Source organism: Mesoplodon bidens, assembly GCF_964165515.1.
Source record: "Mesoplodon bidens genome assembly, chromosome: 3".
Lineage (NCBI taxonomy): Eukaryota > Metazoa > Chordata > Mammalia > Artiodactyla > Ziphiidae > Mesoplodon > Mesoplodon bidens.
In genome coordinates this window covers 96,591,006-96,613,690 of record NC_138178.1, presented here as the reverse complement: position 1 = coordinate 96,613,690, position 22,685 = coordinate 96,591,006, and the positions used below count along the sequence as shown (strand labels likewise).

Genomic DNA, 22,685 nt, shown 5'->3' with positions numbered 1-22,685 from the left:
TCTCCATATTTTCAAAGTGCTCTAACATGAGCTACATTACTTTTATACTTGGGAATAAAAACAAACAAAATAACCTTTCCCTTATGTCACTTGATACCAAAATGCTGTACGGTTGACAAAAACATTGGTATAAAATATTAAGCTCAGGCACATCAGAAAAAACTGACTATGCTCTTTGAGGAATTTCCAGTACTAACAATTGCCCTTTCTGGTCTGTCCAGAGGTGTTGTACAGATGGTCAGGAAGGGAAAGGCAGGGAGGACAAGGAAAGAGCTAGAGTTTCTGGCTCTTTCATTTCACCCCACTCCACAAAGTCCCCAATACATGCAGAAATGTTACCTTACAAAATAGCAGATCTTCAGGCAAAGCCCTGGTGAATTCTTTGCCAAGGCATCCTTATAGGTATGGCTGTGGTTAAGGGAAATGGAAGCCTCTGTTATAGAAACCAAACAACTTTTCATCTTTGGAAGTATTGCTAAAACTACCCTCCTCCAGCCTCGCAAATAGTTTCTTTTAATGTTTCTTCTCTCCCTAGCCATAGGATAAAACCAACTCAATCTGTGCAGCTGTATGCTTATGAAGGGCAAAGATGGTGACTTTAGCCCATGCTGAAGTCGCTTATAGAAGAAGGCCACAGAAGTAGGAAGTCAACAGCACAGCAATGCCCCCGCACAGGTGACCTGTAAGAAGTAAAGAAGGGGCAAGTGACCTCTGCCCATGTCCAAGACTAGGAGTATGCTGGAGACAAGCTAAAAAGAAGAGCTTGTTCTTATCTTTTCAGCAACTGACAAAAAATCTGTGCACTGAATTAGAAGAAAGGGAAGGAATATTCAGATATATTGTAATGATAATCAAGGCAATAATAGGAAAATGATAATATATGCCTAGAAAATGTCAGTAGATTGATCTTACAGGTTGTAATAGCAAGTCAGAAAAAGCCATGTGAATGATCCAAATACAACTGGAGAGCACACTAAGGATCAATATCATTTGGAATATTCCACGAGAATGATGCCATTCTAAGAACAAGAAAGAAGAGCAAAGTTCCACCAAGTTCACGCATCTCTAAAGACATATGGAAAGAATAAGTGTTTACTGTAAAGGTCATAGAAATGCAAAATCCAATCCAGTGAGGAACCTGGGTGGTCCTACCCTCTTCCATCAACATACTGAGGAATCAGGCTATGTGAGCTGTGTGCCCCGCAAGACACTGCCCTCTTTCTCCTCTAAAAACCATATCAAATTAACCACAATCCAGGGCTCCATGAATTTCAGCAGGGCCCCTGAGAGGAATCCACTGAGCAGCCAGCAGATGTCTCAATTAACTGGGGCTGTGCAGTCTTCTTTCAGTAGCTATGCATATTTTAACCCTTGGAAAACTCAGACTTAAATATAGCAAAGTAAAAAACAGTCCAAATCATATTACTGATTTTTTTATTAGGAAGGGATCTATGCCTTTTAAATCTTATATACCTGTAATGTTTAAGAGCATATTAGAATGAGAGTCTTGAAACTTCAATCTGGAATATACAATTAAGGGCTTTACACTTGTGATTTTAAATTCAAATCTTACTAAGTTTATGCATAGCTTTGGAACATCTAAGGTAATGTTAGCTTTACTGCTTATAATTTTAATTTACTGAAGTTATAAAAACTATTTAAAATTCAGAAAAGCCTCTGAAGTATTTAAAAAATCTAAAATATAAGATTTAAAATTACAAGTACATACCTATCAATAATTACTTTAAATGTAAATGGATGAAATGCTTCAATCAAAAGACATGGAGTGGCTGAACGGATACAAAACCAAGATCCATATGTATGCTGCCTACAAGAGATGCACTTCAGATCTAAACAGTTAAGACTCTTCAAGAAAAAAAAACAGGAGAGGGCCCAAATCAATAAAATCAGAAATAAAAAAGTTACAATCAATACCACAGAAATACAAAAGAATGTAAGAGATGACTACAACCAGTTACATGCCAATAAAATGGACAACCTAGAAGAAAGGTACAATTTCCTAGACATGTACAATCTTCCAAGACTGAGCTGGGAAGAAATAGAAGATATGAGCAGATCAGTTACCAATAACGAAATTGAATCAGTAATTAAAAAAAAAAAACTCACAGCAAACAAAAGTCCAGGACCAGATGGCTTCACAGGTGAATTTTACCAAACATTTAGAAGAGTAAACACCTATCAAACTATTCTAAAAAACTGCAGAAGAAGGAACACTTCCTAACTCATTCTACGAGGCCAGCATCACCCTGATACTAAAACCAGTCAAAGATATCACAAAAAAAGAAAATTACAGGCTAATATCAGTGATAAAAATATGATGAACATAGATTCAAAAATTCTCAACAAAATATTAGCAAACCAAATACAACAATATATTAAAAGAATTATACACCATGATCAAGTGGAATTTATCCAATGAATGCAAGGGTAGTTCAATATCCACAAATCAGTCAGTGGGATATACCTCATTGACAAATTGAAGAATATAATATATAAATAAAGAATAAAAACCATATGATCATCTCAATAGATACAGAAAAAGGATTTGAGAAAATTCAACAATTTATGATTAAAACAAACTTTCCATGAAGATGTATAGAGGGAACATACCTCAACATAGTAAAGGCCATATATTATAAGCGCACAGCTAACATCATACTCAATGGTGAAAACTGAAAGAATTTCTTCTACGATCAGGAACAAGACAAGGATGCCCACTCTCACCACTTTTATTCCTAGCCAGAGCAACCAGACAAGAAAAAGAAATGAATCCAAATTGGAAAGGAAGAAGTAAAACTGTTACTGTTTGAAGATGACATGATACTATACATAGAAAATCCTAAATATACCACCAAAATACTACCAGAGTTCATCAAAATTCAGTAAAGTTGCAGAGTACAAAATTAATATATAAAAATCTGTTGCATTTCTATATACTAACAAGGAACTATCAGGAAGAGAAATTAAGAAAACAATCCCATTTAAATCACACTGAAAAGGATAGAATATCCAGGAATAAATCCAACTATGTAAGTAAAAGACCCACAGTCAGAAAACTTTAAGACACTGATGAAAAAATTTGAAGATGACAGAACAGATGGAAAGATATACCATATTCATGGATTAGAAGAATATTGTTAAAATGACCATACTACCCAAGGCAACCTACAGATTCAATGCAATCCTATCAGAACATCAATGGCATTTTTCACAGAACTAAAACAAATAATTCTAAAATTCTATGGAAAGAAAAGTCCCCAAATAGCAAAACAATCTTGAGAAAGAAGAACAGAGCTGGAGGTATCACACTCCCAGACTTCAGACTATACTACAAAGCTACAGTCATCAAAACTGTATGGTACCGGCACAAAAACAAACAAGTAGATCAATGGAACAGAATAAAGAGCCCAGAAATTAACCCACAAACTTATGGTTAATTAATCTAAAACAAAGGAGGCAAGAATATACAATGGAGAAAAGACAGTCTCTTAAATAAACGGTATTGTGGAAACTGGACAGTTACATGCAAAAGAATCAAACTGGACTATGCTGGACACTATGCAAACTGGACACTATGCACAAAAATGAATTCAAAACTGATTATGAACTTAAATGTAAGACCTGAAATCACAAAACTTATAGAAGAAAACATAGGTATATGATCTTTGACATCAGTCTTCATAACACTGTTTTTGGATATGTCTCCGCAGGCAAGGGAAACAAAAGCGAAAATAAACAAATGGGACTAGAGCCTCCCTGATGGCACAGTGGTTAAGAATTCGTCCGCCAGTGCAGGGTCACAGGTTCAAGCCCTGGGCTGGGGAGATCCCACATGCTGCAGAGCAACTAAGCCTGTGCGCCACAACTACTGAGCCTGCACTCTAGAGCCCATGAGCCACAACTACTGAGTCCGCATACCACAACTACTGAAGTCTGCGCACCTAGAGCCCATGCTCCGCAACAAGAGAAGCCACTGTAATAAGAAGCCCGCACACCGCAATGAAGAGTAGCCCCTGCTTGCCGCAACTAGAGAAAGCCTGTGCACAGCCAAAAATAAATAAATAAATAAATTTATTAAAAAAAAACAAATGGGACTATATCAAACTAAAGCTTTTGCACAGTGAAGGAAAAGAAACCACCAACAAAATGAAAAGGCCACCTACTAAATGGTGAAGATATTTGCAGATGATATATCCAATAAGGGGTTAATATCCAAAACATACAAAGAACTCATACAACTCAACATCAAGAAAACTAACCTGATTAAAAAAACTGGCAGAGGATCTGCATATACATTTTCCCCAAGGAAGACAAATGGCCAAAAGCCACATGAGAAGATGCTCAACATTACTAATCATCAGGAAAATGCAAATTAAAACCACAACGAGATATCACCTCACACTTGTTAGAATGGCTGTTATCAAAAAGACAACAAATGGCAAGTGTTGGTGAAGATGTGGAGAAAACAGAACCCTTGCACACTGTTGCTGGGAACATAAATTGGTGCAGCCACTATGGAAAGCAGTATGGAGGTTCCTCAAAAAATTAAAAATAGAACTACCATATGGTCCAGAATTTTCACTCCTGTGTATGTATCTGAAGAAAACAAAAACACTAATTAGAAGAGATATATGCAGCCATGTGTCAATGCAGCATTATTCACAATAGCTAAGATGTGGAAGCAACCTAAGTGTCCATCAAGAGACGAAAGTATAAAGAAGATGTGGTACATACACACACACACACACACACACATACACACAGGAATATTACTCAGCCATAAAAAAGAATGAAATCTTGCCATTTGAGACAACATGGATAGACCCAGAGGGTACATGCTAAGTGAAATAAGTCAGACAGAGAAAGACAAATACTGTATGATTTTATTTATATGTGGAATGTAAAAAAACAAATGCACAAACAAAACAAAACAGAGTTATAGGTATAGAGAACAAACAGGTGTTTGCCAGAGGGGAGGGAAGTAGGGGGAAGAAAGAAGTAAGTGAGGAAGATTAAGAGGTACAAACTTCCATTTGCAAAATAAATGAGACATGGGTAAGAAATGCACCATATGGGGAATACAGTTAATAACTGTGTAATATCTTTGTAGGGTGACATATCCGTAACTAGACTTATTGTGGTGACCAGTTTGACATGTATAGACATATCAAATCACTGTTATGTAACAGAAACTAACATAGTGTTGTAGGTCAATTATACTTCAAAAATGGACAAAGAAACAACAAACATAGAAAAATAGATCAGATTTGTGGTTACCAGAGACAGGGGATGGGAAAAAGGGGGATTGTATGAAGGCAGTCAAAAGATACAAACTTATAAGATCAATAAGTACTAGGGGTGTAATGTACAACATGATAAAAATATAATTAACACTGCTTGACGTTATACATGAAAGTTGCTAAGAGGGAGAATTCTAAGTTCTCATCACAAGAAAAGAAATTTAAATTTCTTTATTTTTGTATCTATATGAGATGATAGATGTTCACAAAACTTACCATGAATCACGCTTCAAACCTTAAACTTACACAGTATTTTATGTCGGTTATATCTCAATAAAACTGGAAGAAGAAATAAAATTCATAATTATAGTTTAAAACCATTATTCCAATTAACCAAACATTTTTCAAGGTTCCTTAAAAGTGCTTGGTGGGACATTCTAGACTTATAAGAAGAACAGTAAGATTTGCAAGCTAAACTTGAACCCCTAAAGAAAAACTATGGCTGTGAAATTTGTACGTTTCATAAACTGACTTTAACTTAAAAAACCAAAATTTTGATAGATTTACTGTTATAAAATCTGTCCCTGAGAGCACCAAAATCGAACAGAAACACAAAACACAAAACCACACACACACACAACAAGAACAAAGGTAATCAATCCAAAAAATAAGCCCAGGCAACTGGCAAATTTCATGAAGTGAATGGTTCCAATGCCTGCCTTTGGACATAAAAGGGAGGAGTGAGAATGACACGACTTTACATTTCTTTATACCACATGGGTAAGAAAATGCATCCCTTTGGTGCAAAGAGATTCAAGCATAAGGTACATTCTAGATAAATACGTCTTAGAGTCTATATTTTTATTATCTGATCTAGTTGTTGAAATTTTTAACTTCTTCCTTATTAATGAGGAAGGCGCACACACACAAAAAACCCCACTTTTCTTTTAAAACAACTGGGTGGACATAAGAATCAACATGGTGCCTTTCATCGTGGAGTTTATCTTCCTTCTGTTTGCTCCCTACCCTTCTCTTCACATGTCCGTTCCCCAGTGCACAGTGCCAGATGCCATCCAGGAGGGCAGAGCCTCCCAAGGTCGCAGAGCCCTTGTGCCACAGCGGAGGCAGCCTCGAGCAAGGCAGGCACTGCTTTCTCACGTGAGGAGATGAAGCAAACAGCAGCACACGCAGGCCAGTCATCAGGGGCTCAGGCATCTGCTGACCTGGGGTAATCGTCATTGTTTGCTGGAAGCTTCAGGCTCCACATCGTCATAGGCAGTGCTGTGGCCATGAAGTACCAGGACAGTTCTGGCTGTACTTCTCAGGCATCTGAACTATTCAAAGCATGTTGTTAAATTTTTTTTCTCTCTCTAACAATGGAAAAACAGGAGACAAAAGGAAGCCATCCGAGCTTCTTTAACTGACAGGTAAAGGGAGCCACTCCAGTCTGGTATGTTGAGACGCTCACTGTGGAGGGGAAAGGGTTTCTGAGAGAGCTCAGGATAGAGCAGGAGGGGCACACTGGGCAGCCTGTGGAGGGCCATTTCCTGGCAACCGAGGATCTGCCGTTACCCTCTATTTGCAGAGGCTCTGGAGCATGGCCTGCCTGATTCGCTTCTCAGGAAAGTAACTGCGGAGGTGGATAAACGAGGGAGAGGGTGGCTGTGCAGATGAGAAGCCCAGGATGGGACGGAGGCTGGGGAGAGAGACTGTGAGGGCCCACACGAAGGCAGAGGCATGGGAATGGAGAGAAGAGAAAAGAGTCACTTCTGACGCAGGAACCCTGAGATTGGGTGACAGACTCTGTAGGAGGTGAAAGGCAGGGAGGACTGTGAGTGCTTTGAAGTTGCTGCTTTAAGACCATCAGATGGGCAGCAATTCCATGAACTGAAACTGAAAATACAGGTGTCAAAGCAGAACGCATAGTAGTAGTAGCTGAGGTGGTGAGTTAATGAGTTAAGTCTTAAGCATATTAAGATTGCAGTGTCTGCAGGACTAAGTGGTCCAAACGTTAAAAAAAAAAAAAAAAAAAAAAAGGTTTGGGTTAGAGAAATATGGACTTGAAAGACCTCAGAGGAATGGTGGTGGAAATCCTGGTGGGAACTCACCCAGGGGAAGTGCAGTGAGAAGAAACCAGGATGTTATCCCCATCTCGAGGGGGTACGCAAAGAAGAGGCTAGATGGAGAGGTGGAGGAGGGCAGCCCAGGAGGAGGGAGAGCCGGGAAGGTGCAGTTCCCGGGGCCCTGGAGGGAGTCTGGAGAGGCAGGGGGTGTCAACAAGGCCTCTACACGGACATCGCTGTAAACAAGGGTGGAAACAAAAGCCACCAGGCTTGGCACCTAGGAGGTCACTGGTGACATCAGAGGAAAGTCTGAGTACAGGGGTGGAGGCCACAGTCAGGTTAAGGACCGAGTGGGAGTCGAGCGATGGGAGAGAGTGAGTGCGGACTATTTTAAGAAGTCTGTGCATCACATCTCTAACCCTATCGATGGAATGGAGGGGAGGCAGGGCTGAGAGTTCATTTTGAGGTTGAGGAGACTTGAATGGGCTTTAGGCTGAGGGGCAGGTGCCCCCGAAGAGGCAGGGTTTAAAAGGACAGGAGAGAGGGGAGATAACCCATAGAGAAAGATTCTGTGAGAGTGGGGGGGGGGGCGGGGAGGAAGAGGGCTCTGGTTCCACCGTGGGGGCAGGTACCCGGCGGGGCACCAAGACGGGCACCCCAGGTACAGCTCAGTCCTTAGAGCAACAAAATTTTTTCAGCGAGGAGTATTTAATCACTGACATTGTTTAGAATTGCTGGTACGTGGAGTTAATAAAAAGTAGACCAACTCTGAGTCTGTCTGACTATGGTTTTAAAATTCTCTGCAGACCAGACATCCAATTACTACCTGCACCTCTCATCAGGTGGACCCCTCCCAAGGTTGCACCCTTGGAATGCCACTGAAAACACCTCCTCTGAGATGAGAGGTAAAGGTTTCTGAGTCACTTTAGAGAAGAGATTCAGTCTTTACTGCTTTTATGTTTTTTTCTGTGTGCCATGAGATGAAAAGGGATGGCTTGAGGAGAGTGGTAAAGGATTAGAACAGCTACAAAGCATGACTCAGTGCCAGGGACCTGGGCTTCGAGGTGCTAAACAGTCTCAGCCCACCTACAGCCCACAGCGTCATCAGTCATCAGGGAGAGGGAGAAGGCAGCCGTTTTCTCCACCCAACTCCATTCACACCCCCAAAAGAAGGTTAGAATCCAGCAGGGTTTGCTTGGCACGTAGCCAGTGCCTCTGCGTGAAGCAAAAAGGCACCAGCAGACTCTCCAGATGCTCTGGCACCAGGAAGCTCTCTTCAGAACCTGCGGAAGGCTGAAGAATTGGACAGGAAAGCCAGAATGCAGTTTATCACTTGAGTCATGCTTGCACCCTTGTCATTTTGCACGGGATGAATATGAATTTTGATTAATCTACAGGAAAAGTATTTTTCACTAGCAAGAACTAACAAAGAAGACTGTGTTTGCATGTTGATTTCTTTGGCCTCTTCCCAGAGCCATCAGCATCAATAACATTGCCTCGCCCAACAGAAGATACACATACATACATATGCGTACATACATGTGTACACACACACATGCACACAGACACGCACACCAGTCCCTGAAAGGACGTATGAACCCATTAACCACTCAGGGTTATGCCAAACCAACCAAAGTGAAATCATCCTTCAAATTTCAAGATGTTGCTGAATGAATCCCATTTGGGGACCACCAGGCACTGTGCTAAAGGATATAGAGTGATAATTTTTTGGAGCAGTTCAGCAGAGGAAATGAGAATTCGGTGCATGGTCAGCATGACTTGCAACAGTTGGTTACTTCGACACAGGTTTCCGTCTGCATCTGAAAACATAAAGAGCAGCTTCTGAGTGAGGCCCCAGAGAAGAATCAGTTACCTGGTGGGACACCTGCCAGCCCCCCATCACTCCCGGTGGAAGATCAGAGTGTGGGCTCTGCAGGCCCAGCGCCCCGCCCCCACTGACTCTGGCACCACACATCCATCCCTCCGTTCTTTGCTTCTCTTTATCCTCCGGCTGCAACCTCCCCACCCCCAAGTGTCCATTTTGAGGCTCATTAACCACGCTGCTGGAAAGGTGGTAGAATCGTGGGGAAAGGATAACATTTGCACCGGTACATGTGAGTCTCTGTTGAAAGCAGAAGCAGATCCAGGCTTTGTGATGCTTGAAAGGCATATAACGGGGGAAGGAGGAAGTCCTTTCTGGGGTCAGAGGGAAAAAAGTTATAGTCTTAACAGATGGCAGTTAAAATACCTTATTCTTGCAAGTTTTACAAAAACATATAACCATATGAATACATTTCTAGGGCTGCCCCATGGCCTTGGAAGGGGGCTCATGCAAACGAGGGGCCCTGAAATGTAAGCTTCCCTAGTTTTACAGGCAATGCGCTCTGGATGGCAATAAAGGAGGAAGACTATGGGCAAACATGACTTTTGGAGATTATGGGTGGGTTACAAGTACCCATGATGATTTGTATCAAAGATCATGGTTAGCTCCTTACTTGGGTTTTCCAAACCCTGCTGGTACCACACAACAAGATGCATTCCATACAATGGCATTGGGTGCAAAGATTCCCCCTGGAGTGCTTTTCAAAATCTTTTAACATTTACGGCATGAAGTGTTAGGGGCTGTGTTGGTTATTCACTGCAGATCTAGTCTCTGTCCTTCACCATGGACTGCATCACCAGGCTCCTTGCTAGCCAGCTTCCAGTTGGGTTCAGCCACTGGGATGCATCGGCAAGAGATGGGAGGAGAGAGAAGTAGGTATTTCTTTCTCCTTCCCTCTCTGCTTGGCACTACTTCCCTGTAGCTACAGGTCTCTTCAATGAGTGATCACGCTGCTTGGTCCATCTTTGAGGGCTCTAGCTCTCACTGGGATCTAATACTATATACTAATCTCCCTTGACCCTTTGCTCCTGAGGGTGGTAATAACTTCTGGCTGTTGATAGTCTCTGGGTGCAGCATCTCTTTTTTTTTTTTGCGGTACGTGGGCCTCTCACTGTTGTGGCCTCTCCCGTTGCGGAGCACAGGCTCCGGACGCGCAGGCTCAGCGGCCATGGCTCACGGGCCCAGCTGCTCCGCGGCATGTGGGATCCTCCCGGACCGGGGCACGAACCCACGTCCCCTGCATCGGCAGGCGGACTCTCAACCACTGTGCCACCAGGGAAGCCCTGGGTGCAGTATGTCTTAATTCTACTCTCATCTCTGTAAGTAGTCCCCCATCATTAAAGTGTCTTCATTTAAACAAACCATGTGAATTGTTCCCTACTGGGAACTTGAATGATTCAGGGGAAAATAACAAATGAAATAATATACATGAATTCTTTTATCATTTGCTAGCTCTTTAAAGCACATTATACAAAAGGGGTTATCATTTTCATTCCTTCCAAGTATACCAAATGGTAAACGAAGGACACAGTGCATTTGGGCTCAGGATTCAGAAGTTCTGGCTCACTCGCAAATAATGAGTTAAAGTCATAGTTCATTGAGAAAATATAAGCAAACGTGACAAGATCACTCACCTTCCCACCGCCAAATCCATCAATTTACCCGCATTCTATTACTCTTACTGCCTGCCTTCCTCTATTACCATGGAAGGCACTTCACAGGTCAATGCTTCCACTGAGCTCTGGGTCTCCTTTTTCTCAAGGACGCTGACACTGTCTTTGTCCAAGTTCTCTCCTCCAGTATCAACTTTCCTCTTTCTCTCTCCTGGTTTACTTCCACTGGCATTTAAGCACACCCCAAAATCTCCTATTCAAAATGAAACGAAATAAAACAAAACCTGAAACTCTAGGCACCTCTCCATTCTGTTCCCCTTTTCAGCAAAACCTCAGTCATCAATTTCTCATCTCCCATTCCCTTTCATCCATACCATTTTTGACTCCTACCTCTCTTATTCCACAAAATCTTTTATTTTCAAGGTCTCCAATCTTTTATTTTCAAGGTCCACGTTGCCAAATCCAAGGGTTCATGCCTCTGTCCTCATCTTACTTTATGACTTGAGTTGCATTCAACCTAACCCAACCCAAGCTGACAACTCTCTCCTCCTTCCTGGAGCACTTTCTTCGCTTGGCTTCCACAACATCACACTCTCTCAGCTTCCCTCTCCAGCTCTTGTTCTGTCTCCTCTTCCTTTGCTGAGCTTTTAAATGTTACTGTGCTCTGTGGCTTAGTCCTCCCACTTCTTTTTTTTCTAACAATTTTTAAAGTCTAAAACTTTTTAAGTTTTAAATTAAAAAAATTTAATTTCTTTCTTCTAGGTAGGGGAATTCATCTAGTCCTTTGGCGAAAATACCACTGATACGCTCACGACTGCCCAACAGACATCTTCAGCCCTGAGTACCGAATTCGTATGTCCCACATCCTACTTGGCGAATCCACGTAGATGTGTAATTTCTGACTTAACTCATCCAAACAAAACTCATGACCTCTCCGTCCCCTAATTCACTTCTCCTCCATTTTTCCTCATCTCAGGAAATGGTACCACCAGCCACCCTCTCAGTTACCCAAACAAAAAACCTAGGGGTCATCCTTCATTTCGCACTTTTCCTCGCATCCAATACATTAGCAAGTCTTGATTCTACTTTCAAAATATGCCTCAAACCTCTCCCTGTTTCCCCATCCTTGCCATCATGCTAGTTGTAGCCATTACCACGATGACCTAATTGACCTCCCTGTTTTCACTCTTATCCACTTACCCACAAACTGCTCTTCACACAGCAGCCAGGAGTGAGCTCCTAAAACCCATAAGTCAGGTCATGTGCTTAATATGCTTCAATGGGTTTCATTATACTTGTAATAAAACATGGACTCCTTGCTACAGCCAACAGAGCTCTACATGTTCTGGCCCGTTAGTCTCCCACTTCATTTCATACCATATTACTCCTCTCTATACCACTGTTTATCTCGAACCCTCCAAGCTTATTGCTGCTTTGCATTTGTTATTTTCGTCAGTGTGGCCTTTCTTCCCTTGGCCCATTCATGTCATTTATGTCTCAGTTTCAGCATCACATCCTCAGAAAGGTCTTCCTTAAACTACTTAAGGTAGCCATGATCCTGCCTGAGTTTCTTCACAACACTTACCAGTGATCTGAAGTTATCTTTTTTTATTTGATTTTTATTTTCTGAGTCTCTGCTAGAATATAAGCTTCATGAGACCTGACCTTGTCTGTTTTTTCCACAACCATATCTCCAGGGTCTAGAACAGTGCTGATACATGACAGTTACTCATTAAACACTTCTTGAGTAAATGAGTGAACTACACCAATTAGGAGACCCCTTAACTTTTCATGTATCTTTGGATATTGAGTTTGCTTTTTTCATTAGCTATTTCATTAATGATATATAATATACACACATTTTCTTTTTGGCCGCAGTTTGTAAAAGAAACAAAGTTACAATTTGATACATCATTTTTAAGAAGTATTCATCTAGCCTGTTATAGTTTTATAAATCTTTCATTACTTATTCTAAGCTTACACTCTGGTGAGGTGGGGTTAGTACTGCTATCTGTTTCCTGGCCCACATAATTTCTGTAATATTTATCTCCTGCCACAAAAATTCCGCAGAACAGAACACCCCAAAGTTCAGTGACTGAAAACAGTAATCTTTTTTTTTTCCTCAAGAGTCTTAAGTTGGCTAGGGGTTGGCTGATAGAGGTTGGGCTTTGCTAGGGCTCCTATCCTACATGCCCCGCCCCCCGCCAACTTCCCTGGACCAGTGGGCTAGCCAGTGTATGCTCTTCTCATGGTGATGGCAGGGTGCTGTAGGGCAACTGGAAATATCCAAGGCCTCTTAGGCTTAGACCTGGCATGCTGTCACTTCTGCTTTATTCTGTTGGCCAAAGAAAGTCACTGCTGAATCTCAAGTCAAAGGGCAGGAACCTCAAAGTCATATGGAAAAGATCACTGACACAGAGAAGGTAAAATTGGGCGAGGGGGCAGTAACGCAATCAAATCTACCACAATTATACGGATGTAAGTTTTCAAGTCAGCATCCGACAATATAGTTTTTATAATGCACCTTTCCTCACAGAATTATATAGTAGTGCTCCTATTCCTGTACATTATGGTACAAAGCAGGAGAAACTGAAATATATTTGTAGGGTATGCATTAGAATGTTCCTGGAGTTATGGACACAGTCGCAGACTTACTCGGTATGAATAGAATCTAAGACGTGCTATCTCAATTGTTCTTTGTGGCTGGCTAGCATCCTTCCATGGATGCTCATATATTAGGGAAAGGGGCTTAGCAGTATCCTGGGTGAGATGAAAACCAAGTCACATATAGAAAGATTCAAGGACCCAAATAGGTTTACCATGGAGAAGACTCAGTAGAGATATTAAAATTATCTTCAAATATTTGTAATGTTAACTGTGGGAGAATGTTTAGACTTGTTCTGTGGGGCCACAAATGGCAGAACCAGAGAGGATGAATAGAAAAAGTTATGGGAAAGAGAACTGGGCACAACACGTGGCATAAAATTCTAACCATTAAGCCTGCCCAACAACGGAAGCATTTGCATCACAGACCTCTGTATTCAAGAGGAGGCTGGGGAGGGACACTTAATTCAATTATTGTAATTGGCATTGCACCTATTATTTACTGAAGTCCTACTCAATACCAGGGGCTATGCTCAGCACTTTGATGTTATTTCTAATTCTCACAACACCTCAGCAGTGGTGTATGCAGATTTCTGTGGTATTAATACTCCCACTGTGGCCGATTCCAAGCCACCAATATGAAGTCAGACGGTGGAGATGGGAGGAGATACTTGCAGTCAGCTCTCAGCACCACGCTGCCGCTCTCATCCACGGACCCGGGGTCGGAAGGGCGGTGCCTGCTCAGCTTCCGTCCCACCTGGCACCTCGTTCCCAGGTGCTCCCAGACCCACTTTCCTCCTCACCTCACTCCTGCTCTCATGCCCTCTGGGCCTTGCCTGGTGACTGCTGACCAGTTAACCCTGAGGAGCACACTCCTCAGGGAGGAGGGGAGGACGCATGGGTGGATCCTCGCAGATGTATGCATAGCAACAGCCACTTCTTGGAGTACTTGGTGCTCTAACCCAAGGAAGAACATTTTTTTTTTTTTTTGCGGTACGCGGGCCTCTCACTGTTGTGGTCTCTCCCGCTGCGGAGCACAGGCTCTGGACGCGCAGGCTCAGCAGCCATGGCTCACAGGCCCAGCCGCTCCGCGGCACATGGGAACCTCCCGGACCGGGGCACGAACCCACGTCCCCTGCATCGGCAGGCGGACTCTCAACCACTGCGCCACCAGGGAAGCCCCAAGGAAGAACATTTTAACGTAGGGTGAGAATTCGGGAGAAGGGAAGCTCCCAGCCCTCATAAATCTAAGCCCCGCTCTGGTTCCCTCTGGGATAACCTGGTATATCATACCCAGACCCATGGTGGGGGGCCTGCCACGTGAGTGAGAAAATGCAGGTCTAGTTGGAGTATTCTGTTCCTTGGCACGGCACACTGTCCAGGAGCTCTGAATATCTTGGTTACAATTAGCTTTTAATTACTTATTTGCACTGGCTGGGGGACACCATGACCTGGACAACATGCAGTCTCAGTTTAACCGTGAGCTGCAATTTCAAACTTCCGCAACAGGCCTTTAAGCAGCGTCTTACCCAAGTGGGTTAGGGCTGGGCAGACTCACCTCTTCTCTCTGAGGGTGCTGACAGCCAAAGCCAGGGACACAGAGAATAGAAAAACCTGCTAATCGACCCCTACATAAAGGGGATTTGGTCTAATCAGGCTTCTCTCAACTCCTGTCCCAGAGAGGCTGACCTGGAGGCACTTAGTGAAGGAAAGGAACTGCATTTGCTCCCGTTGTGCTATTGGATTTATTCACCATCCTGCTGGGCCAGGGTGGTGGGGTGGGAGGTGGGGCAGGCATTCAAGTTGCCCGGCATCTAGATACACACAAGCGTGCACGCGCACAAAATGTGCGCGTGCACACACAGCTGTCCTTGAAGCCCCAGCAGCTGGAGAGCCACTGCTCTCCCTGGACGGGAACGCCTGGGAGCAAGACTTTGTTTTCACAGCACTGAGGCTCAACGGACAGAATCACCTGGGCTGAGCACCCGAGTCGTACAGCTCTGCTAGCAGCTGGCACCGTGGGCACAATTTTAAAGAGGAGGACACTGAGGTGTGTGCATTGGCCATGGTCTAGGGCTGGTGAGTGGAAGGTCCTGGACAGGATCGGCCCTCTGGCCCCCAGCCCAGGGCTCCTTCCTTGGCATCTACCTCTCCTCGGGGGATTGCTGGGAGGTGAGCGGGGTAAGGCCTAGGTATACTGGGAAGAGCTCTGACTTCCAGCCGTGCATGCTACAAGGCTCAACCTCTTACACCCGTATCTCTTTTTCTCCCCAAAAAGCCCTACACCCACATACCAACCCTGCCCTTCTCACTGCAGTCACGGTACAGACTAAAAATCTTCCTGGAGACCCGAACCCTTAAACCCACCACTTCTCATGACATCAACACAAAGGCTGTTACTGGCACCATTTAGCTAGGACGACTAGACCCCAGAGAGCCTGTGGCCACGTGGGTGAAAACACCAGTGCCCTGAGAGCTCACAGCCCCCTGAGTGGCCCACCTCCCCCTCTTCCTGCAACAGAAGCTCCACTCCCTCAGCCAAACCAGACGGCAATGGGGACGGTCCTTCCCGTGCACGGCTTTGCTTCCGAAGCATGAAGCTCTATGTAAAGGATGACCTGGATTTTTTGGATGAGCGGCTGCAATCTATAAATGTCTAATCATGCACACGAATTGCCTAAAGTGAAAACGAGCTCTCAGCTCTGCTGCCTCTGCTGAGCAAGGCCGTGGCCTTCCTTGGGGACTGCAGCCTCCATCCGGACCTGTCACGTCTCAAGAATCAGAGGTCTGAGAAGTCGTGAGGGAAGCTGTCCTCTTCAGTTCTGCAAATTGGACACAGTCCCGAGTGTGGAGGTCAGGGGGCTGGGCCGGCACTAAAAGACAAGGGGTGGGAGGAGGCGTGACAGGTGTGGGGTAGGCCCGGTGATGGAGTCTGCGACCCGGTGACGGACTCTGCGACCCGGTGATGGACTCTGGGACGAAGCCATGACCTCAAATTCTAAGAGCCGTTGTTGGAAGGCGGCACCAACTGAACACACTGGGCAGGTGGCCGCTTCTCCGGGGCCCATCTAAGTCCCTGGGAACAATCGAATTGTCCAGCTGGGTAGAGAAGCTGTGATTTGAGTCCTTGGTGAGCTGCTGTCAATGCAGCCTACTTGGCTCACACAGTGACCATCCCCTGCACAGCACCACAAGAATGTGCCCAGCGGGGGGCGGACAGGCAGCAGGGCCTCTCGGCTCAGCTTCCCGAGGACATAGAGAGCTGCCTGCAGGTGGCTGGAGGGAGGCCAGCGGACCCAAGACAAAGACACAACACAACAGGGAAGGGAATCTGGGGCAGCCCTCCCTCTGCTCTCTCCTTGCTTGCTGGAGCGCGTTCCTATCGCTTCAATCTTGTCTGTTAAATCCTGGGCCTTGGGAAGCAGCCGCAGAGCACAGGGAGATCAGCTCGGTGCTTTGTGACCGCCTGGAGGGGTGGGATGGGGAGGGTGGGAGGGAGGGAGATGCATGAGGGAAGGGATGTGGGAACAGATGTATATGTATGACTGATTCACTTTGTTATAAAGCAGAAACTAAAAAAAAAAAAAAAAAAAAATCCTGGGCCTTTTTTTGTGTATTTGTTGACAGGCTGGATAGGTATTAAGAGCAGCTCAGGGAACTTTCCAAACACTGACCTAGTGAAATAACACAAGGCCTGTCTGAGACTTACTGGTTAGCCACGAACTCAGCCTTCTTCAGAAAGTTTTTCTCAATATTGATTTGATCCTAACAGACCTAGACGCCTAGATAATCTCGTTCCGGTGCACAATAGGGCTGAAGCAATTGGCGTACGTTGCCATAAAATGGCACTGCCCCCAACACTGTCTCACCACAAACTGTGTTTTCACCATACAAACTGTCCTTGGTTCATAATTCTCTGCAATGAACAGGCCTGGACAAAAAACATCACCACACCATCATGTATGGTAAAAGGACCAAGTAAAATCTTTTGTAATCAGACAGAAGTTATTCTGAAAGCCTCCTCGCCCCTTCTTTGGTTGTAGCTAGGATTAGATTACCTTTGATTAAATACAGAGAAACGCTTAGTAAACTGGGAAGCACTGTCACAGTGGTGAACTGTTCTTATTTCTCTTGCTGGATTTGGAACACTATTTTGCTCCTGCTAGGCTTTGGTTATTCCAGAGTGGAACAATGGTTTTTCATGAAATACTTCATTAAAACCACAACTCAAAGAGGGGCTGTCCACGCTGGTCTGTCACACTGCCCATGCCAGTGAGACCAGATGTGGTTTCCTGCAAGCATGGTTCCAATCCACGGCAGAGTCAGTAGGGGCCTTCCAAACTTCTTTCCAGTTCTAGGTTCTAAGTGCAACCCGCCCCTCGGGCCCTCAAGACAGAAGGATTTCTTAGGGTTTACTGAGGTGCTAGAGAGAAATCTGCATGAGGACCCAGGAATGACTCTGAAAGAGAGAACTTCACAGGTGGGTGAGGAATCTCTTATTAACTGAAGGAAGGAAAAAACTGCCCTCTACTCAGGAGCCGAGAGCCAAATAAGAAGGGGCTTCAAAACGGCTCAAGTCATGAACTGGTGCTGTGTCACCATCTTACAGAAATAGCCAAAATGCAACTGAAACTCACAAAGTGGATACCAATCGGAAGATGGGAAGGCTGGGAGCACTATTTTGGTGTTCTGCCGGAGGAAATAGAGCATCTGACCGGAACAAGTGAACTACATTCAAAGTCCAGCCTGACTTTCTCTCCCTCTCCCACTGGCAGTCTCTGTTGCTCTCCTGCTGTTAAACATACATGGAGTGCAGTACCAGGCCCTGTTCCAAGAGGGTCTTCACATGTATTAACTCTACGAGGTAGGTGGTATTGTCATGATACATGAAGAAACCGAGGTTAAAAAGGGGGTAAGGCAGGGCTTCCCTGGTGGCGCAGTGGTTGGGGGTCCGCCTGCCGATGCAGGGGACACAGGTTCGTGCCCCGGTCCGGGAAGATCCCACATGCCGCGGAGCGGCTGGGCCCGTGAGCCATGGCAGCTGAGCCTGCGCGTCTGGAGCCTGTGCTCCGCAACAGGAGAGGCCACAACAGTGAGAGGCCTGTGTACCACAAAGAAAAAAAAAGGGGGGGGGGAAGGCAATGTGCCCAAGTTTAGCTAGTAAATGGCAGTCCTGGGATCTGAACCCAGGCTACCGAGCCCTGGGATAGCTCTGTCATTTCCGTGCTCATTTGCAGAATAAAAGCTTGATAATATCTTGCCTCCATCCCTCCCAGCAGAGAGATAATCAGGAGATCAGTCAAGATAAGGAAAGCACTTTGATATCTTTTGGGGAGAGCAAGGTCCTGCACTAAGTCCAGACCACTGTGATAACTGGTTGACTGGTGGGTCCCAAATATCCAGGCTGCCTGACAGTACAGTAGTCACGTAGCACACGAAACCTCGCGCCACTGCTGAAGTACTAACATGCATTTATTAGGGCCTTCTCTCCTCGCACGTTAGCTTGTTTGAACCTCACACCAACTCTGCAGGATGGGTATTATTTTTATTATTTTACAGACGAGGAAACGGAGTAAGGTGAGGTGACCTGCTTAAAGTCACACGCGTGGAGAGTGCCTGACCTGAGTCCAGGTCTTTCAACTCAAGTCCGGCCCTGTCCACTGTATCCCACTGCTGCTCATTCTGGGTTGAGAAGATTAAAGGCACATCCTTTTACATCTCAGCTTTGGGGGGTTTCTGGTGCCAGCCTACCTGGGAAGGTACTGAGCATCCCTGGTGCTTGGGTGGGCTAGGCTATTGTGGTGATAGTTGTATTTGTTTTTTCTATTTTGTAGCGCAAGTGCCTGACCGTGGCTTTGATTGCTGAGGCATCCATTTCAAAGGGGCATCCTTCAAAGACGGCTATCTCTCAAATAAACACACTGCCAGCCACAAGACTAGATAAAGAGCCAGGCCACCTCCCCGCACTGAGGCTCTCTGGTTTTAGACATTGTGGTTGATTTCAATAACTGACCATTGGGCTACTTGTTTTTTCCTCTCCTCATACTTTATAAACTCCTGCCCTTATGTTTTAAATTCACCAATAAAGACAGCCCATCAAACATTAGACCCACCCTCGACCCCAATACATTCAGAACCCCTGGCCTGCGTGCCCTTTCTCTTTCTTTCTCTCCTCTCTCCCTCCCCCCACCCCAACCTTGCTGTGGGGCCCTAGGTATGCTGTGCAATTTCCAGGTCTTGTAAGCAATAAACTTTTATTTTTTCAAAGTTTCCTGATGGTTATTGCTGAAGAGTGTCTTGTAATCATAATAAGAATCATCTCCTTTTGAGACGGGCACAAAAGAGCCCTGCTATAGGCATTCTAATTTTCACCACAGCTCTGCAGGGTAGACGTTGCTGTTTCACACATGAAGAAACAGACTCAAGGGAGGTAAGGTTACTCATCCTGACCACTCATTTGTAGTCCCACAGCTGGGAAGTGGCAGGAAGGGACTATAAATTATCGTGCTGGTTATTTTCTCACTCTGAGTCCAGGGCTGTAGTCTCTGGCAGCCCTGCACTGCCTTCTAAATGGGGATCCTCCGAGGATAAGGACAAGAGTTTGCTGACTTCTGTCAGTTCCCTGCAGTCTCCGGTCCCCTGCTGTGCACATTACAATGGGGCCATTTCTTTCACCCAAATCACAGGACAGTAGTCCCCCCTTATCCACGGTGGGGGGTACATTCCAACACCCCCAGTGGAGGCCTGCAACCCAAGATAGGACCGAACCCTATACTATCTACACCATGTATGTGTTTTCCTATACCAACGAGTGGGTAGAGTCTACAGTGTGGATCTGCTGGACAAAGGGATGAGTCATGTCCTGGGCAGGATGAAGCAGGACCGTGTGAGATTTCATCATCATACTCGGAATGCCGTGCAATTAAAAAACTAAAAATAGAGTTACCATATGATCCTGCAATCCCACTACATATATCTAGAGAAAACTCTAATTCGAAAAGATACATGCACCTCATTGTCCACAGCAGCACTATTTACGATAGCCAAGACATGGAAGCAACCTAGATGTCCATTGACAGATGAATGGATAAAGAAGATGTGGGGTGTGGTGTGTGTGTTTGTGTGTGTGTGTATACACACACACACACACACACACATGGAATATTACTTGGCCATAAAAAGAATGAAATAATGCCATTTGCAGCAACATGGATGGACCTGGAGATTATCATACTAAGTGAAGTAAACCAGACAAAGACAAATATCCTACGATATCACTTATATGTGGAATCTAAAAAATAGTAAAAAAAGAACTTACTTACAAAACAGAAATAGTCTTACAGATAGAAAAAACAAACTTATGGTTACCAAAGGGGAAAGGGGAGGAGGGATAAATTAGGAATTTGGGATTAACAGATACACATGACTATATATAAAATAGATAAACAATGAGGATTTACTGTATAGCACAGGGAACTGTACTGAATATTTTGTAATAACCTATAAGGGAAAAGAATCTGAAAAAAATATATATATACACACACACACACATATATATATATATGAATCACTTTGCTGTACACCTGAAACTAACATGATATTGTAAATCAACTCTACTTCAATAAAAAAAATTAAAAAACAGAAATTTAAAAATATCCCATAAAAAATAAGAAAATAAAACCTATGAATTATTTACTTCTGGAATTTTCCATTTAATATTTTCAGACTGCAGTTGACCATGGGTAACAAACTTCAGAAAGCAAAGCCTCAGATAAGGGGAGATTGCTCTGTGTAAGAACAGACACTGACTAGTAGCCAATGATAAACACAAAAGAGTAGCTGTGCACTTACTGAAAGAGTTAAATGTCTTTGGAAGACAGATGCATGTAGAAAGGATTTTTATGCCTGAGATGTGAGGGGATGCAAGGAGGTGATGGTAAAGGAATAATCACAGTTTTTAAGAAGAAAGGGTAAAAAGACGAATCAAGAAACTATAAGGACAAAAAGCAGGACCTAACGTTCAGGCTCTTCTTTCCATCTGTGTTAATGCCACTGGCATTTAATTCCATTTACAGATCTAGACAGAGCATCCCCTTGACACGGTGACCATCAGAGATTCCCAGATATCTTTAAGGATCCTGAAATTTAACGTCATTGTGCAACAGAACTATTCTCCTCAAGTGAGAAAAGCTTAGACTACAGCTCAAAAAGCCTTCCTGGGCTTTTTGATAAGAATTGCCAAAATATATCCACTGAAAAACTGACATTTTCAGGACTGAAAGGGTAAAGGGAGATGCCTGAAGAAGCTGATATCCTGAGTTTCTGTGGGATCTAATAGGTTGATGCCAAGATTTCTTCGACTTGTGTCCTCAACTGATCAGCAAGTCCTTGGTCAGCTCTGGAGCCTGCTCTGAGCAGAGTAGGAGGGGATGCCGAGGGCAGGGCCACCAACCCCACATGGCACTGAAAATAACACTAAACAGCTGGACACGCCTGAGCACAGCACTTTTCACCTTACACAGTACTTCCACATGCTTGGTCTCATTTGACCATCACATCCACCTTGTGAGGTGGGTAGGGACACAGTCACTTTGCAGATGAGAAAGGCACAAAAACAGGTTCAATCTGTCCAAGTGGCATCTGTGTGGACTGATGGGGCCTGTGCCGTACCAGTTACTAAGTATTTTGAATATCACCCTGGATGAACCACTGGCCCATGGATAATACCACCACCAGTGTGGCAGGGATGGTGTTCCAGGCTTGGATGTTCTCATATCAAGTCCAGGGTCTTTGTTCTAAGAGATCTGTGCCTAGTAGTGTGGGGAATGCAGAGATAACCAGGGTCCCGTGCCAGCAACTGTCCAGAAGCTGCCGGCTATAATATGGTACAGAACACAGAAGGGCCTGGAGGAAGGTACAAACAAAACACTAAGGCAGTGTGGGGAAAGGAGAAGGCTAGATTTGACTAGAAGAAATGGCTCAACCTTTATGAAGAGGTGGCATGAGGTGGGTCTTGAAGGAGGGGTCACGTATTGACAGACTAAGATGGAGGTAAAGACATTCTGGGTGAGGGAAGAAATGGTTTCTACTCTTGGAGATCAGAGAGTTAAAAGTATATTCAGAAAAGGATGCGAAGTCCAGTTTGGTTTAATTAGAAAGCATTTGTAGACAGGAAGTATGAAAATGCGGATAAGGGTCGCAGTGTTGGCGACCTCATATACCAAACGGGGGAGTTGCCCTTACTCTGATCTTTACTTTAAAA

General features: G+C 44.3%; 1 protein-coding gene across 2 annotated transcripts in view; it reads right to left on the bottom strand.

The window, feature by feature from the left end:
* Positions 1-22,685, bottom strand: part of RASGRP1 (RAS guanyl releasing protein 1) — a 78,830-nt gene that overhangs the window by 31,345 nt on the left and 24,800 nt on the right. For both annotated transcript variants that reach the window (XM_081226855.1, XM_081226856.1), the window contains exons 3-4: positions 9,039-9,144; positions 340-402 (exon numbers count right to left, since the gene is read on the bottom strand). In XM_081226855.1, the coding sequence (XP_081082981.1) occupies positions 340-402; positions 9,039-9,144 (169 nt within the window). The remainder of the gene's footprint in view (positions 1-339; positions 403-9,038; positions 9,145-22,685) is intronic.